Source organism: Lissotriton helveticus, chromosome 1_2, assembly GCF_964261635.1.
Source record: "Lissotriton helveticus chromosome 1_2, aLisHel1.1, whole genome shotgun sequence".
In the NCBI taxonomy this organism is placed as follows: Eukaryota; Metazoa; Chordata; class Amphibia; order Caudata; family Salamandridae; genus Lissotriton; species Lissotriton helveticus.
The window spans coordinates 189,690,225-189,709,946 of NC_136058.1; the positions used below are offsets into that span (position 1 = coordinate 189,690,225).

The 19,722-nt window shown below is 44.0% G+C and overlaps 1 protein-coding gene across 46 annotated transcripts in view; it reads right to left on the bottom strand.

Moving 5' to 3' along the window:
- Positions 1-19,722, bottom strand: part of LOC144799531 (uncharacterized) — a 5,513,712-nt gene that overhangs the window by 3,848,423 nt on the left and 1,645,567 nt on the right. For all 46 annotated transcript variants that reach the window (XR_013603860.1, XR_013603862.1, XR_013603865.1 and 43 more), the window contains one exon: positions 13,002-13,058. Coding sequence is in view for 43 of the 46 variants with exons in the window: in XM_078671256.1 (XP_078527382.1) it covers positions 13,002-13,058 (57 nt within the window). In the remaining 3 variants the exon portion in view is untranslated. The remainder of the gene's footprint in view (positions 1-13,001; positions 13,059-19,722) is intronic.

Below are 19,722 nucleotides of genomic sequence, written 5' to 3' on the forward strand. Positions count from 1 at the left end.
TGTGAGGTGTCCACTCCTGGGCACCCCCAAGGTGGAGGCCAGGCATCCTGAGCGTTGTGGGGGCCGTTGTGGAGATTAAGCAAGCTATTGCCCAGAGTTGCAGAGTGGGACTCCATGATTGGAATAGGCACCGAGGCGAGAATTATCAGGTCTGGGGAAATTGAGCCCAAGACCCGCCGAGGCGGGAATTGAACCCTGGTCCCGGGCTAGACCTCTGCATCAGGGTCTGCCGCTCTAACCATTGAGCCACACTTCAGCCAATTGTCCAGATAAGGGAATACTGGAACCCCTGACCTTCTGAGATGTGCAGCCACCAATGCCATCACCTTGGTGAAGACTCGAGGTGCAGTAGTAAGACCAAACGGAAGGACCGCAAACTGGTAGTGCTGCGATCCCACCGTAAAACGGAGATGCTTCCTGTGCGACTTCAGAATGGGGATGTGGAAATACGCATCCTGCAAGTCGATCGACACCATCCAGTCTTCTTCCAGCAGCGCTTGAAGAACCTGCGCAAGGGTGAGCATTTTGAACTTCTCCTGCTTCAGTTAAAGGTTCAAGATCCTGAGCTCCAGTATTGGACGAAGTCTGCCATCCTTCTTGGGGATCAGGAAATACCGGGAGTAGCACCCCTGACCCCTCTCCTGCTCTGGAACCACCTCTATCGCACCCTCTCTGAAAAGAGCCAGGACTTCTTCCTGCAAGAGCAGCAAGTGGTCCTCCGCACAAAATCCTTGGCAAGGAGGGTAATTGGAGGGAAATTCCCAAAAGGGAAGAGCATACCCATTCTCCACAAGATGGAGAACCCAAAGATCCGATGTAATCAATTCCCAATATCGTAGAAAATGGGTAAGCTGGCCCCCCACTGGGCCCACATGATCCGGAATGGCGGATCTAGGGCTGCTTTGCTGTGGTGGCAGGGGGTTGGGAAGAGGAAGAGGAGGAGGAGGAAGCCTGACGACCTCTAGGACGAGCTCTTTGCCTGCCTCTGTACGACTTGTACAGCGTATTTTGCTGCTGCTGCTGCTGCTGTTGTGGCTGCTTGTAGGTCCGAAAGGAAGACCTGCCAAATCCTCTGAACCTCTTCCCTGCAGTACCTCTGGACTGTAGGCCCAAAGATCTCGCTGTCGCTCTGCTGTCCTTGAACCTTTCTAAAGCAACATCAGCCTTCTTTCCAAACAAACCTGACCCATCAAAGGGCAAATCCATCAAGGCAGCCTGGACATACGCAGAGAATTCAGAGGATTTAAGCCATGCCGCTCTTCTTGTGGCTACTGAAGAACCCATCACCCTTGCCACCAAGTCAGCAGTGTCCAGCCCACTCTGAATGACCTGTCTAGCAGCAGCCTGAGTATCAGTAATCACCTCTTGAAAATCTTTCCTATCCTCCTCAGGAAGCTTTGGAACCAGCGGTTTGACTGAATCCATCAATGCATGGATATAGCGTCCCATAAGACAAGTAGCATTAGTTAATTTGAGCGCAATGCTTGCCGAGAAAAAGACTTTTTTCGCAGCCTGGTCCTGCTTCTTCGATTCCTTGTCCCCAGGAACCTGTGGAAAAGCGCCCGCAGATTTTTTCGAGCAGGCTGCCTGCACAACCAAGCTCTCTGGTAAGGGGTGCGTGGATAAAAAGTCCGGGTCACCAGGCGCCACCCTATACCTTCTCGCAACCGCCCTCGAAACAGCAGGGGCTGTAAGTGGTCTTTTCCAAACCTCAGATATAGGCCCAGCCAAAGCATCATTGAAAGGGAGCATAGGCTCGACCACAGAGGTAGGTGAATGAAGGACCTCTGTCAGTATATTAGCTTTATACTCTGCAGTAGGAAGTGTTATATTCAACAAGTCTGCAGCCTTCCTTATAACCACGTGATAAGGTGTCACATCCTTAGAAGGGGCGTCAGAAACAGAGGCCAATTCCCAATCAGGAGACAGCTCAAGGCCACTAGCCTCTCTCAGATCGTCGAAAAGATGCTCTGAATCCTGCAGCTCACCCTTTTCCACGTCTGATTCACGGAACCTCTGCTCTTACAGAAGCCTCTGTGCCTCACGCCTCGACCTCTCCTTCAGGAATGAAGTCGACGGATCCGGAATCGACTCCGCCGGAGCCGGCGTCAAGCTCGAAGCCGGAGGACCAGACTGCTGAACACGAGGTCGGATCGGAATCGGCATCGGCGTCGAGGGTGTCGGCGTCGAAGGTCTTGGCGTCGAAGGCTTCGGCGGCGAAGGCTTCGGCGGCGCCGAGAAAAGCCAAGGCGGCGTTGGAGCCAGCATGAATGGCATAAAAGGCGCAGGAGCGTAAGTCTGGGGGATACCCAGATTGTATGTTAATGGACCCGTGGGACCAACCGGTACACCAGAGGAGTACATAGCCCTGGAATACACTCCATACATAGCATTCAGGAACTGAGCAGGGTCCTGACCTGGAGCCGGAAAAGCTGGATAAGAGCCCACAGGATGCTCTCGAGGGAGCAGAGTCTTCTCGACTTCGACTTCTACCTCAGGTTGGTGCACCGGGGTCAACGAACCCGCAGGCAACGGAACCTCCTTTACTCCTTCTTCCTCTTCTTCTTCCTCACCCTCCTGGTCAGAAGAATGAGTCGGAGCCGGAGAAGGATTCGACAACGGCTTCGCTGGATGAACAGGCGAATCCACAGGCGAAGCCTCACCTTCGGAGACTTGAACCTCCGGAGTCGGTGTCTCCACACCCTTGCGATGCAACTTTACCTGCGACTTCGGTCTGGAGCTCGAGTCCTTCCCAGAGTGATGGCGAGACTCATGAGATCTCTTCTTGTGCTTCTTCCTCGACGACCTCGAAGCATGTGCTGAAGATGACCTCGAGTGCGACTTCGAGCGAGACCTCGAGTGCGACTTTGGGCGAGACCTCGACCTCGACTGTCGAGTCCGTGACCTCGACCTCTTCTTGTCCTTCCTGCTCTTCAACTTGACAACAAGGAGCTTTGCCTCCCTCTCACGGAGAGCCTTGGGATTCATCTTCTTACAGGAAGAACAATCCTCGACGTCATGGTCCGAACTCAAACACCAAACGCAGCACTCGTGCAGATCCGTAATTGACATCATATTGCCGCACTCACCACACGGCTTGAATCCAGTCTTCTTTGTGGACATCTCAACACAAAGAAGCAAGAGGACACCGAAAAGAAACAAACAGTAACATCTACAGAGGATCCCTCGAAAACCGTTAGCGTCGACGACACGGAAAAAAGGGAACTGATGTCATCACACCGGCGTGGGCCTATTATGGAGTCGGTGACGTCAGCGGAGTCGCGCGCGGTGTCGTGCCTCTGTGACGTCGTCCACGTTGGCGCGAAGCTACAAAAAGAATTTCCGAATGTTGCTGACGCAAGGGGATATTCACAAGATGAGGAATCCACTGGCAGATGTATCCCTCAGAATTGCGCTGTAATGAATGGAGGGAATTGGGTACAACATAATGAGAACAAAAGAACTTAACTAAAGGAAAGGGGGAACCGCCCGTGACCCAAGGCCCTAAAGTGTAGCAACGGCTAAGTAACTGCATGTGTAGCGCATGAAGACCCTGTTTTTCAGCGAGACATGTAAAGATTACCTCACTCATTCCAATCATGCAAACATAAGATGGATACAGATATGCAATCTGCTGTGGGTTTGGGATATACAGGACAGGGGCGCTCAAAACAGTGCTTTTATAATAAGTGGTGATGGATAAGAAAAATTGGATTAAACGGTGCTACCAGTGTAGAGGAGAACCCTAAAACTTCCAAGAGGGTGTTCAGGCGTAGGATGCCTTGACACCGTGCAAAATACAACAGGTACTGGGCACACGTATGGTTAGCAATTCTGATCATACAGTAGTTAGAGACAAATACGATTGACACCGGTAGTCTGGTGGATCCAGTATGTGATGCTTTATATAGTTCTTTTTTTCAGATTTTACAAAAGCCAGCCGACACGTGTTTCATCAACAGGGTAAAACCTGTGACTCACAGGGCTGTAAGCGGCGAGGTGCGAGATGTGGTATCAAGGACCTCCCTTGAACCCACTGGCATGAGAGCTCGGCAGTAACCCATCACCCCAGGTTACCTTCCGTCAGTCGTACCCGACTGCCACGCACTTTGGACCTTTTCGTTTTCATACCTTTCATTACTCCATACCTCCACTTTGATACGAACACCGATACTGGCGTTTGTAAAATCTGAAAAAAGAATCATATAAAGCATCACATACTGGCTCCACCAGACTACCGGTGTCAATCGTATTTGTCTCTAACTACTGTATGATCAGAATTGCTAACCATACGTGTGCCCAGTACCTGTTGTATAAGATGGATACAGGGTTCAAATGAAGTACCATCTGCTCTCATGTTCTCTCAGAACATCTGAAGGTACTAAGCTGGGCTCATCATAAGCTGTCTTATCAGAGCCACCTTAATTCACTCAAAGTGAATTTGATCAGCCACACGCATTCTCCCAATTACTGTTGTCTCTTTTAGCGACTCATTACAGCAGTGGCTTCAGGCACATCATTCAAGGCCTGCACTCTCACAGCTCAAAAGTCATTCTCAAATATCCTTTCTTCATACATGTGCACAAGCTATTCTGGAACCTGTACATATAACCCTGCATAGTTCGAGGTGGTATCGCCTTTTCCAAAATAGCTTTCTCTGCCTCACAATTTAGTTTCTGTTTCTCTATGGCTTAACTTCTCTCTCCAGTGTTCTTTCATTTTCTTTTTTCTGACTTACTTCTTTTTTTCTTGGCTTTCTGTCTTTTTGATCAAACTAAAATGTAATACGGTACATAAAGAATTGGGTAGTGCTATAAGGATGATCATCACATGATTTATAAGAATCTACTACAAAATAAAACAGCAAAGCATCGATATAAGTATAGGAGCAGGCCCATTATGGCTACAATGGCAGAGCTTTGTCACAGTCTGTGACCCCTAGATATGTCCAAACTCTTGGATAGTCAGTTCTATTACGTGGGTTGGAATATTATTAAAAAGTGCCATGAAGTTATTCTGTTAATCAAGTTCAGGGTCAATGTTCTCATTCTCAAGCATTTCCCTTATAGTGTTGTCAATATATGCTCTAGCTGTCCCAGGATTTGTATGCAGTTATGCTATTTCGTGGATGTGTAGGGCATTACTCAGCAGTCCCACCTGTGATCCATGTAGGCCAACAGTGGTTTGGCAGAGGTCAAAGACAATCCAAAGCTGATCCATTAGTCCATAGGTCTTCAAACAGTGGGGCGCGCAGCATCCCCTCAGGGGGGGCACGCACTCCACCCTACCACTTTGCCTTTCATTGTTGATTCCAGGCGTGCAACGCCTATTAGGCTGAAAGTGCTTCAGCAGCCCCTCCGCTGTCGTGCGTCTCAGCCGGGCTGATGCTACAGCTCCAGCTGCTGTGTGTTTATGCGCATATTTCAGGAGCCCCTTATGGGCTACTCAAGGTGTGAAGACAAGCGCTGCAACGCCTCAGTAGTAAGCGCTATATAAATGCAATTACAACATTACAGTACCATTTAAAGAATTCTAAGCTGTCAAAAAACGCTTGGTGCAACGAATCGCCAACTGTGAAGGACAAAAGAATCTTTGATGCCCTCTTGCAGTAGTTCAAGGGGGCTTGGTAAACTGTGCTTAGGCAAATAATGGCAGTTTCAGAACTAAATAAGTGGCTGGGTAAATAACACAGTGCCCTGATCAATGGGAAGCGCCACGGCCGGCGCTGCTGTTCATGCAAATATTTATGAGCGAGGAGTAGATGTTCACCCCAAAATAGAAAAGTCTTTTTTATGTTACCAGGAAAACCTTTCACTATCACGTGTGTGTGTGTGTGGGGGGGGTGATTGTCACTGCAACAGTTTGTCATTGGTTTTATTAGTATTATTACTATCACATTATTGTCATCGATAGCAGTAGTATTGTCATTATTTTGTCATCATCATCTTTAGCGGTTTGTAATCCAATTGTGACAACACAACATGTTTTTTGTTTGTTTTATACAGCAAAAACTCGACCCAAAGGCAGAGAGCTTTGCATGAGCACCAGATACCAGCAGAGAGGGGAGTATGCGGGCATGCATTCAGGGGCGGAGGCGTTTAATGTGTAGCATGAGATGTGGACACAGTATCATTTTATTATAACTTTTCAAGCAGCCACACTCTCTACAACATAGCTTGAAGACATTGCATGTGAGGTAAAGGCATCTACATGGAAAAGGCATGCTCTGGCTAAACACTTATAAAGTCCCAAAGACGAGACCTATTTGCTATGCCAATGCTTGTTAAATAAAGCAATTTTAATTTAAATGCAGCCCGTTTTTCGTAAAAGAAAAACGGGATGCATTTCAATAAGAAAAATTAAAAGCTACCTTTTAATTTCTAAAGAGTAGGCAGTTGTCCATGGGACCACTGACAGTGCTTAAAAAACGTTGGTGCTCACATTCACAGAGGGGAAGGAGTCTCTTTGGGACCCCTTGTTTTCAAATGGGTTATCACCTCTTTCACGGAGTCAGTAAAATATATATATTTTGCGACCGCATTCCGGTCGCAGAACATTCATACATGCCTGTGACTCAATATTTGGAAGGGATGCCCTTGGTACGCCCCTTCCTCATATAAACTCGCAAACCCGATTGTGCGAGTCAGTAATAGGTTACTGCCTCGCAAAATAGGGTTAGTACATGCTGGAAGCCATTTTAGCAGTTGCAAACGGCCAGGTTCTCCATTTGTGACTGCTAAAAATGGTAGTACATGAGCCCCTAAGTGCTTTGCTACGTCATTCAGTTCTATTTACCCCTGGCTTCTGCTTTAGGGTTGGTTTTGCTAATCCAACAAACAGTAGAATCCATACCTGTTTTCTGGATATCCACAATGAATATTTATGATGTTCTCATGCAGACCTGGGTTCTAACTCGTAAGTTCACACTGGTAGAGAACGACAACAGAAAGATTTGCTATTTGTGAAAAAGGTCTTTGTTTCAGAAGCAAGTTGAGTGCACAAACACAACATCCTTCGGTTTAGACGTACATTCTAAACTGACGTAACATAACTACATCCTAACATGGTCAAACTAGCCCAACTCTTCTCCCTTGATACACCACTCACCAGAGGCGCAACTAGAGCCAAAATTTGGGGGGGGGAGGGCGGGCGTGGAAGGCTAATTCTTCCACCAATAGGCAGAGTGGAGATGCAGGGCCTCATCGAAGGGGTGAAAAACAAAGAAGCCTCATTAACAAGGAAATGGTCTTTTAAAGACCTGTGAAGTACTGAGGTGAGGCTGTGTGTGTGCACCCGGGAAGCTGTCTCAGCCCGGCTGACATACACGATGGGGGGGAGGGCTGAGCTCTATAGGCGTTGCGCGCCTGCCACTCACACCCATGAGGTTCTAAAATCCATCTTAACATCAACTTCAAAAGTTTAGCCTTCTGTTTATTTCCTCAGTCTTGAATTCCTTCCAAATTCCTGTCCAGCAAGCCCACGTTGGGCCAACGCTGCATCCTCTTGCTTTTTGTTAGGGTCTCTCCTTCACTTTTCTGTTTCTACCTGCTCCCCCATCACTCTCTCTCTTCCCATTTGCCTCTTGTGACAAAACTTAATATGCCAATAACCCCCCTGCCCAACCAATTTGTAACATAGCCTGACAGTCTGTGCCAGAGTGAAAGTTTGCCTTGGCTCCTCCGAGGGATTGTGAACATCTGTCCGTGTAGGCAAGAGGGCTTTGCTCTGCTGAGAGACTGTGATAATCTATCTGTGCATGTGTGGGCTTCACACACATGCATAGATGTGCATGTGTGAGGGCTCAAAGACACAGACACATGTCCTTGAGCCCTTGCATCTCTGTGCTGAAAAGGCAATTCCTCCCCCCTCCAAAAGGGACCTGCCTTTAATGAAAACAACTCCAGACATGTTTGCTGCCTCTAAAACAAGCATTGGCAAAGCCAATAGGTCTCAGCAATCAGTGGTAATACATTTGTGGATATCAATAAAAACAGCCCCTGAGCCATACACAAATGCACTTACATTGCCATCGTCCGTAGCTATCTGATTGCTGAGACCTATTGGCTTTGCCAATGCTTAATCTGATATCTTGTCTAGGGCAAGGATGTGGTGCAATAGCCAGAGCTGATGACTGTGGAGCTGGGGAACCAGGTTCAATTCTTGGTGTCTGCTCAACATCCTGTGATTCTGGGAATATCACTTTATCGCCCTGTGCTTACAAAAAATGAATGTGTGCTTGTGTAATGTGAATGATGCTCCTGTAAAGCGCTCCAATACCTTTGGGTCATGTTCGCACTATATAATCCTGCAAAAAATAGATTACAAAATTGTGAGCACTCCAGTTTCCAGGTACTACTCAAAAATGGAAGTGGAGCTCTTTATTTCATATTATTTGCCCTTACCACCTGGGCTCTGCAGGAGGGAATGGTTATCAATGCAGAGTACCAGCTTCCAGAACTTTTTTGTCAGGTGGTGGTGGTGGGGGCGTGTAAAAAGGTTTAGATGGGGGACTCAGCTGACAAAAGTTTGAAGACCTCTGCATTAGCCTATAGCAGATATACTCAGATTCAGATTCAGAAGAACTTTATTTGGTTTTTCAAGCAAAAAAAACATAAAAGCAACAATATCACAGTTAATATAATACACAGTTAAAACATGGTGTATGGTGTATCGTATATTAAAAACATTCCATTTAAAAAGATATAATATAAACAGCAACAATTGGGGGTCAAGTGGCAGCAATTTATGAAGTAGTTAGGTCTCCCTGCTATTTCTAAGTTTTAGGGCTGATTTAAAAAAAACAATCAAGAATAAAGTGCTTTCGGGCTTCAACAATTGCAAGTAACAAAGGGCTGGTCGGACCTGGGTAAAATTTAGTTTTTTTAAAAGGGGCTTTAGAAAAAACCTCCGGGGTGCATCATAAAGGGAACAAACAAATAAAAAGTGCACCAAGTCCTGCGGAGACTCATTGTCGCAGCCGCAGGACGGTAGCACTTGACCTCTGTGGGAGCCCCTCGGGGCAACTAGTAAAAGGTGGTAATAGTCCAACCGGAACCTTATCAGCAGGAACCGCTCATAGCCCAATATGGACCATGATAAATAAGGCTCCAGTGATGGTGTAGTTTTCAGCATGACATGACATGAGCCCTACATTATTTAATGTTTACATGGCCCCCCTGGAGGACCTAGTGTCCCCATATGACATCAAAATCGTCAGCTACGCCGACGATACGCAGCTGGTGGTTTCCTTATCCCATCTGGCTGACAACCCGGACACCTTGAACTCCTGCCTGTCGGACGTTCATACTTGGATGGAAGAATCTTCCCTCAAGTTGAACGGTTCGAAGACGGAAATATTGCTGCTTGGGAGTAAAACTCCTCTTTTCCCTTCGATTAGCTGGCCGAGATGCATGGGTGACCTCCCGGTCCCCAAAGAAGTGATTAAGAGCCTGGGAGTCTGGCTAGAACCAGACTTGTCATTTCGCACCCAAGCCAAGAAAACCGCAGGAGTGTGCTACGCCCTGCTTCGGTCGGCTCGAAAAATCTTCCCTCTCCTACCGGTAACATCGAGGAAGCTGTTGATTCAGGGTCTTATAACATCTAGACTTGATTATAGCAACGCCATTTTTTTGGGCGCCCCTGAATCCACCTTCAAGACCCTTCAGCAGGTCCAAAATGCAGCGGCAAGGCTGCTTATGGATGTCCCGAGGACGCAATCAGCGAAACCGGCATTGAAGGCGCTGCATTGGCTCCCAGTGCGGGAGAGAGTGACTTTTAAGGCACTCTGCACTGCCCATAAAATCCTCTCAGGGAAAGGCCCCCTCATCTTAAAAAACGTAGTTATTCCATACAAAGCAAGTAGAACGCTGCGATCTGATCGGAAACATCTCTTGCTAGTCCCTAGAGTCAAAAAGGCCCGTACGGGTGGGAGAAGATTCTCATTTAACACGGCAAAGCTGTGGAACTCGCTTCCTCTAAAATTACGCGCCGAGTCGTGCACACTGCGTTTTCGCAAAGGTCTTAAAACCTTTTTGTTTCCCGCGTAGTGCGCTAATCTGTCCCTCGGTACCATCGGATGTTGTCTGGAAAAGCGCTGGGATGCCCAAGGGTAACTGCGCGCTATATAAAATTTTAAATAAAATAATAATAAAATAATAAATGACATGTTTGCGAACACTGGATTTAATTAATTCCACCTCATCTCGGTTTATTTGTTGTAATCGGGTGATCATTATTGGGATCATCTAATACTACTACTACTGGGCCTAATGGGGGAGTCGGTTGGGTCGGCTGGCTTGGCAAGTTACTTAGGGCAACAGGGTGGCAGGGGGGGGATTGGTTCATAGCTTCGAGCCTACGCTCTATGTCGGACAGCTTTGACATGATAGGTGCTAACCTTTCCTCCAATGCGGCACTCAAAACTGACTTAAGGGTTTCCAATAAATACTTCTCACTACCAGGTACTCCCCCGATACTATAATAGGTGCATGCGTTTCATTGGGTTTTAATTTTTCCGCTTGTCCCATGGTGGCCTTACACTTCCTCTTGAGGCCACCAGCAGGGCGACCAATGGGGGGTGGGAGTAGAGGAGGGTTTAGGCCATTTAGGACCTCAGGTAGCGCTGCAAAAGTCTTCCCACCTGTCCCACCTTTTCCCATATTAACAGTATTTACAGTGCCTTCTCTGTTTACAATAGTTATAACTGGCTACAGGGACTGTGTTGGCACCTCCCCCATGTCTGTGGGTATAACGTTAGGTGAACCAGAGGCCAATATTTCACTAGGTATACCCCCGTGGTGTGTACCAGCTAAAGTAGCATTAGAGATCTCATCGACCTTAAGGCTCTCCTAAAGATGTTGATGGGGGCCCACCGGAGATCTAGAGAGGCGCCTATTTACCAGTTCGATCTCCTTATCGATGACTGCGGCTGCCCTAGACAAAAACGCTTCCATGGTTGTAACTATTGATTTTGTGCTAGCTAATTCCCCTAAAGGAGCTGTCCGTAACTTCTTTCTAACCATGGTGAAAAAGCTATGACAGGAGGATAGAGTGGCCTCACTTAATATCAGGTAACAGCCTAGCTATATCATCCAGTTAATCAAAACAGATCAATAACAGTCAGCATATAACAAACAATCCTCGAGCAATTGACCAACCATATGAGAGTTCTTGTCCAAAAGATAAATAGCGTGGCCAGGCCCAGCCCAGCCTACTCCGGCCGCTGGCAGGCGCGGGACGGGCCCGCCCTTTGCCCGCCCGCGTCCCGCGCCGCGGGAGATGCCGCGTTCTTTTAAGCGCCTCCGGGCACTTCGCTATGGTGTATTTCCAGTGCGCGGCCCCTGTGCACCCTGGGAACTGTAGTCGCGGGACCCCGTGCAGCAAGGATGGCAGCAGAACAAGGCAACAATGCCAGACCCTCTGCAGCACTGTAGTGGCCCCAGCAGCAGCAGAAACAACAGGTGAGGGCTAATGAGAAAGTGTCCCGCGCCGCGGGAGGCGCCGCGTTCTTTTAAGCGCCTACGGGCGCTTCGCTATGGCGTATTTCCAGTGCGCGGCCCCTGTGCACCCTGGGAAGTGTAGTCGCGGGACCCCCGTGCAGCAAGGATGGCGGCAGAACAAGGCAGCGATGCCAGACCTTCGGCAGCGCTGTAGTGGCCCCGGCAGCAGCAGAAACAACAGGTGAGGGCTAACCAACATGGAGTCCTGAACCATACACACAACACACATTTGACACTCGTACAGGGATGTCAGTGCAGGGCCTGAGCCTTACATATCAGGAGAACCTTTACGCAAGCCGACCTGTAGGCATCACACTCAGCTCTGGAAGCATAGGTAAAGGATTGTCCCCCTCTAATTATTCAAAACTTTATATAGCCACCACCACTCACTGTACATATTTCAGGGACAAAGACGGTAGTTGACACTCCATACTTAACCTCAGAGCTAGGTTCTGGGTCAATTTCTTGTCTGGGCCTCAGCAAGCATACAGATTTCCATGGGTGTTGGGGCCAAAAGAAATCCGGAATAGTACAGTCACTCAATTCAATTTCAATTTCAAAAATCTTTATTCGGTTATTCATACAAACAACCATAAAAGCACAATTCAGTAAAAACACAGTTAAAATTAAATCAATCTATAAACCACATCCAGAACTATCAGTCAAAATTGATCATGTATAGTGCAATATTAAAAACAACAATTCTAGACAATTAACCCTCCATGCTATTTCTAAATCTTAAGGCTAGTTTTAAAAAGCCAGTTACAAATAAAGTGCAATCGTGAGTTAGCAGCTGTAAATAACAATGTGCAGGACTAACCTGGGTAAAGTTCAATTTTTTAAAAAGAGGCTTTAGATAAACCACTCACAGATAGGTAACGTAGGGCATGGGTGCACAGCCAACTAACTTGTGTTTTCTGTCGCCAAAGGGGTACAATGTTGGCACTCAATTTCTGGGCTGTGCCTCAGCATGCACACAGATTATCGTGGGTGCTGGGTCCCAAGGAAACCAGGGTGCTAGATTCACTGTCAGATAGGTAACTTAGGTAATGGATGCACATTCAACTACCATATCCCAAAAGCCCTGCTCTAAATGAGATAGGGGGACTGCAAGGGTAAATAAAGTAATGGGAGAACCACAGATTTATAACCATTCACACATTTCGCCAACCTGTAAATGTACCACTTGTTCATGATTAGTTCAATCATGGCAGCTACATGTAGGACTCATCGTGGAATCTGGTATATTGTAATGCTCATCGGGAGATTAGGTGCCATTGGAAGCACAGAGTCCCCATTCTCTAACTGGTGACTTCTGCTGAGTGTTCTGGGAGATGTCACAAAATGTCTCAAGTCTTGCAGGATATCAAAAAAGATCACATTGATAATTTTGTGTTAATGGTTAGATAAGCCACACCCATGCATTTTAATGATTCTCATAGGATAAATCTCCCAAATGTTTCCCTCTCTTCAAAGAACTTTTAAAAAGTCTGGAAAACCTACCTGCCCTTGGTTCCAATCTGATAATTCACTTCGCCGATCTTCTTGAGTGCGCTCATTCTGCAAGGAAACAAATTAAATAAAGTTTAGTGACATGCACAAGCACGAGGATAATAATGGTAAGTGCACTTCCATTGAAAGGCAATGTTTGTGCAGTGTCTTTTTTCAGGCAAATAACACAATAATAGGACACACCATTGTGTCTTCCAACCAACAGATGATCTCAAATGACTTGTGCTACAACTGAATATAGGTTTTGCCCCATCTGTAAAGTAACGAAAAGAAATGAGCTAGAAACCTGAATAAAAATAAAAATAGGGTCCACAGACATTGCTGAGACAAAGCAAAATAAGTTACGTACCTCTAATTACAGTTATTCAGTAGTGGTATATTTCACAGATTCACATGTTTGAATCATTCCCCGTCGTCGAAGTGGGAGTCCCATGGTACCATAGTAAATCAGTATGTAGTAGTATCATAGGCTATCATGACAATGTAGTCACTCTGGTAGCCTATCTATGCCCTTTTTAAAGGAAGGACCAAAGTTGAAGTATAACCTATCATGCAACAGCACTCTCTAAAAAAACTCCAAATAGAAGATGGTTCCCTCATATTTTTGAGCACAAGTGGGACATATAATCCCGGTATATGAGGGGAGTCTATGGGGAGGAGATTGTGTTGCATGTGAATCTATGAAAGATACCAATACTGGATAACTCATAGATTCACATGCTTGAATCAGAAAAGAAAGCCCTGTGTTGCAACAAGTATGTATATATAAATATCAATCTCTCTCTTTCTCTCTCTCTCTCTCTCTCTCTCTCTCTCTCTCTCTCTCTCTCTCTATATATATATATATATATATATATGTATATATATATATATATATCTCCAAAACAATCCAGTTTGACGAGAATAACAAACTCACTGGAGCCGTGGCCTCGATACAATTCAGACGTTTTTATTTGGCAAAACGGGTGTCCCTACGCGTTTCGGAGTTAACCTCACTCCTTGCTCACGGGTAGGGTTTACAACCAAGTGAAAGACTTTTTTTAAAGGAAAAGAGTTTGTTTCCTGTTGGTGATAATAGACACAGTAAACATACTATGCAATATGTTGTGATGCAGGTTTGCAATCGATATTCACATGCTCACAATTCCATAATACAATAAGATTACGTTGTGGGAACTCAAATAAAGATTATTTTGTAATTTACATTTCATTTTACCCTAGCGGGTTAACCCAACCTAAGGATGGATATTAATGATGCTCAATCATGGACATAGAAAAAATATTCCGCAACTCTTTGCAACCAGTACTTTTTTTGATCCTCCGGTATCAAATATTGAACCACAAATAATGATATAAATGTATTCCATTCTACCCTAGTGGGTTAACGTTCAAATGTGGTGCCTTAGTCCATAATAAACTTTTTCTCGATCAAGCTCAAGTGAGCAATGATTTCCCATCTTTGAACTGTAATCTTATAGCTGGAATCAACTGTGGTCAGATTTGCGTTACTTCTTTCCTGCAACAAACTCAAATAACCTTTTATTAACAAACTGAGACATTCTGTATACCAACACTAAAAAATGAGTTAAAAACCTTCTTAAAAAATTAACAGTGGATGAGATCAGACCAGGACATATATTTTATCTTAAGTGTATTGACATTTCTTCATCAAGATTCAAACCTGTGGGACTCATTGTGTTGTACTTAATAATCATTTTCGATTCTAACTTTCTCAATTCAAGTGTGCGATTGCCTCCTCTTTCTCTTTGGGGAATAAAATCTAACACAGAAAATTTGAGAAGGTTCTGATTCTGCTTGTGTTCAATGCTGAAGTGACGGGTTCCCTGGTACTGTTTGTCATTCTTCGCAATAGCTCGTAGATGTTCTAAAATTCTCAATTTTGCTTTTTTGATCGTGCTACCAAAGTAAAACAGATTGCAGGGGCATTTTAATGCATACACTGCAAATTCTGTTTCACAGGTCACATGTTTTAACATCTTAAAGGCTGGTTTTTCGCCACGTAATTTCACTGATTTATAGTTGTGGTTATTTTTACATGCTTTACATTTCGTACAGGTAAAGAACCCTTGTATGGAATTAGACTTCTTTTGCTCCTTGATAGTGCTTGTCATGAGGCTATCTTTTAACGATTTAGTTTTCCTAAATGTTATCGATGGAAAATTCCCAATATTGTCTCTTAAATCCCAAAATTTGCATAGGCTTATTTGCACTTTCTATGCCTGATTGTGATAGGTCGTTATAAGCCTTATTTGATTATTAGCTGGCTTCAATTTCTTTTTATTGTTCTCATCCAATAACTCATCTCGTTGTACATTTTTTACTTTCTCAATAGCTGAATTGATTGTGGCTTCATTGTAACCCCTATCAACAAATCTTTGGGTCATTATTTGTTCTTCATTAAGGTAGTGCACTTCTGTACTGCAGTTTCGTTTTGCGAGTAACAGCTCGCCAAACGGAATGCTGTTTATCAGGCTTTTAGGATGACAGCTCTGGGTTTGCAACAGGCTGTTGCCAGCCGCCGCTTCTCTGTGCAACTTGCTGCAAATTTTGTTGTCTACACTTTCCAATGTAAGGTCCAAAAACTCGATCTTATCTTTACACGTCTCACTAGTGAATTGTAAATTAAAGGTGTTGTTATTCAATTCCTGTACAAATTCTTCTGCTTCATTCGGACTTCCGTCCCATATGCAGAAAATGTCATCAATGTACCTCACCCAGAGGACGACTTGGTCATGATATTGTCTGATGTTTCTGACGACCTGCTCCTCCCACCAGCCGAGATACAAACCTGCAAAGCTGGGGGCAAAGCAGGTCCCCATCGCCGTCCCCTGGGTCTGTCTGTACAATATTTTATTGAACAGAAAAAAGTTGTTCTTAAGACAAATTGATATAATTTCAAGTATCACGTCGGTGTGCATCAAATATGACAATGACCTTCCCTTTAGAAAATATCTACATGCATTCACCCCTTCATTTTGTGTGATGCTTGTGTATAGACTACATACATCCATACTTATGAGCAGATAACTCTCCTTTCAGACGATATTTCTAATGATCTTTAAAAAATTGCTGGTATCTTTAATATATGAGGGTAAATTATGAACAAACGGCTGTAAAAAATGGCCTACATACTTAGACATATTTTCCAGAGAGCTAACCCTAGATGACACAATTGGTCTCCCTGGTGGATTAGTGACATCCTTGTGTATTTTTGGCAACAAATATAGACTTGGTATCTTAGGGTCTTTCCATAATATAAACCTGTATTCATCCTGTTCCAGAATACCCTGGTCACGCCATTCGCACAATCTGTCATATACTCCCTTGTTTGCAATCTCATAACTGTTTCTAGATACTACACAGTATTTCATTGGATCCGACAATTGCTTTCGTCCTTCCTCCAGATACATATGCAGTGGCCAAATTACCGCGTTTCCCCCCTTGTCCGCTTTCTTAATTACAATGTCTCTGCGTTCTTCCAGAGTTTTAATTGCGTCTCTATGGGGTTTGGATAAATTCTGTTTTCCTTTGAATTCAGTGATCATTCCTCTCTCAAAGCAATTTATTGCATCATTGTTAATCTGAGGAATGAAAATTGACCTGGGTTTAAATTGACTGCCACTGCTCAACCCAATATCAATGTCAGTATTTATCAAATTCAGAAACGGGTCATCAGTGAATGATTCAGGATTTCCTAATTCGTTGACCACATGCAATGTATCAATATCTAGTACTGTTAACCCAGTCGGATTGTCCGAGATACTGTGTATTTTTGAGACTTTGTTAGATGCGAACCATTTTTTTAACTTCAATTTTCTGGTAAAGTTAAAGAGATCTCTTCTTGTCTCAGTATAATTAAAACCTGCTGATGGACAGAAAGATAAACCTTTTGACAGAACTTCTATTTCAATGTTAGTAAAAGAATGATTAGAAAGATTTTCCACTGTTTTTATGTTCTTCATTTCTTCGCTCTCTTTACCCTTGTTAGCATTCCCACTGGGGTTTCTTGTGCATTTGTAGCAAAGTTTCTGGGTTTTCCTCCTCTTCCTCCACGCCCTCGACCTCTGCCCGGTCTGTCGCTGCTGGCCTGGATGTTTTGTACCCTGCCTTTTGCCATCAGCGTTACCTCCTCTAAAAATCGGTCTTTTGACAAATTCATTGTTGGAGCAGTGTTCTGCTCATCATCTTTGTCAAGGCTATCGGCCATTCCGGTTTCCACATCCTGGTTATCAACAGCGGTCGATAGGGAGGCTCCTTTATCAATTACTTCGACTGTTTCCTTTCTTAAATGGTCAAACCTTTTACTGAATGTAAGAATCTGTCCTTTACTGTAGTCCATTTCATCCCTTTCAAATTTAATCAGCTTTTTGTTCTTAATTTCTTCTTCAATTTTTTCAAGCCTTTTGTTCATTTTCGTCATCTCTTGTTCAAATTCATCCTTATTGTACAACTCTTTTAATTTATTTGTAATCACCTCAATTTCTTCATTTAATTTTTGGCATTCCTTCTAAGCATACTTGATCAAAATTCTAAGCATTATCATAGAGCATTCTTGATTGTTGCTCATCCATTCACTGATTATTTCAGGGTCCGGATTTTGAAATGTAGGAATGATATAAAATAAAATGCCCCTGCAATCTGTTTTACATTGGTAGCACGATCAAAAAAGCAAAATTGAGAATTTTAGAACATCTACGAGCTATTGCGAAGAATGACAAACAGTCACCGGTAGCCCGTCACTTCAGCATTGAACACAAGCAAAATCAGAACCTTCTCAAATTTTGTATGTTAGATTTTATTCCCCAAAGAGAAAGAGGAGGCAATCGCACACTTGAATTGAGAAAGTTAGATTCGAAAATTATTATTAAGTACAACACAATGAGTCCCACAGGTTTGAATCTTGATGAAGAAATGTCAATACACTTAAGATAAAATATATGTCCTGGTCTGATCTCATCCGCTGTTAATTTTTTAAGAAGGTTTTTAACTCGTTTTTTAGTGTTGGTATACAGAAGTAATAAGAGGGTATTTGATTTTATTGCAGGAAAGAAGTAACACAAATCTGACCACAGTTGATTCCAGCTATAAGATTACAGTTCAAAGATGGGGAACCATTGCTCACGTGAGCTTGATCGAGAAAAAGTTTATTATGGACTAATGCACCACAATTGAACGTTAACCCACTAGGGTAGAATGGAATAAATTTATATCATTATTTGTGGTTTAATATTTGATACCGGAGGATCAAAAAAAGTACCGGTTGCAAAGAGTTGCGGAATACTTTTTCTATGTCCATGATTGAGCATCATTAATATCCATCCTTAGGTTGGGTTAACCCACTAGGGTAAAATGAATTGTAAATTACAAAATAATCTTTATTTGAGTTCCCACAATGTAATCTTATTGTATTATGGAATTGTGAGCATGTGAATATCGATTGTAAACCTGCATCAAAACATATTGCATAGTATGTTTACTGTGTCTATTATCACCAACAGGAAACGAACTCTGTTCCTTTAAATGTCTTTCACTTGGTTGTAAACCTTACCCGTGAGCAAGGACTGAGGTTAACTCCGAAACGCTTAGGGACACTTGTTTTGCCAAGTAAAAACATCTGAATTGTATCGAGGCCACGGCTCCAGTGATTTTGTTATTCTTGTCAAACTGGATTGTGTTGGAGATTTTGGGAGTGTCGTCCTAGCCGTGTTGCCCGCCGTGTAAAGTGGATCGGACTGTGCCAAAGCCGCGTTGGGATATATATATATATATATATATATGTATATATATATATATATATATATATATATATATCCCAACGCGGCTTTGGCACAGTCCGATCGGACTTCTTTCTTTTATGGAGGAGAGTGTTTGGTTGAAAATACAGGGATTCGCTACCCCGTCCGAGGCCCGCCACTGAAAGTGGCAGGGATCCGAAGCGACTGTGTTCGGCTATATATATATATATAGCCGAACACAGTCGCTTCGGATCCCTGCCACTTTCAGTGGCGGGCCTCGGACGGGGTAGGGAATCCCTGTATTTTCAACCAAACACTCTCCTCCATAAAAGAAAGAAGTCCGATCGGACTGTGCCAAAGCCGCGTTGGGATATATATATATATATATATACATATATATATATATATATATATATATATATCCCAACGCGGCTTTGGCACAGTCCGATCCACTTTACACGGCGGGCAACACGGCTAGGACGACACTCCCAAAATCTCCAACACAATCCAGTTTGACAAGAATAACAAAATCATATATATATATATATAGCCGAACACAGTCGCTTCGGATCCCTGCCACTTTCAGTGGCGGGCCTCGGACGGGGTAGCGAATCCCTGTATTTTCAACCAAACACTCTCCTCCATAAAAGAAAGAAGTCCGAGCCACTTAGATTTGCAATGGAGGAGAGTGTTTGGTTGAATATATATATAGAATGTGAACTGGGAGAGTGACTTTTTAATAATAACTCTGGATATTTCCAGTCTGTATTCTAGTATTAGGCACCAGGACGGTATTAAGGCAGTGGGAACTTTTCTTGGCTTTCGATCAGCCAGATTCCTGGAACATAGTTGGATGATAATGGAATTTATTTCATTTTGTCTTAACAACAATATTTTTATTTTCCAGGACCAACGTTACAGGCAGATCAGGGGGACGGCGATGGGCACCTGCTTCG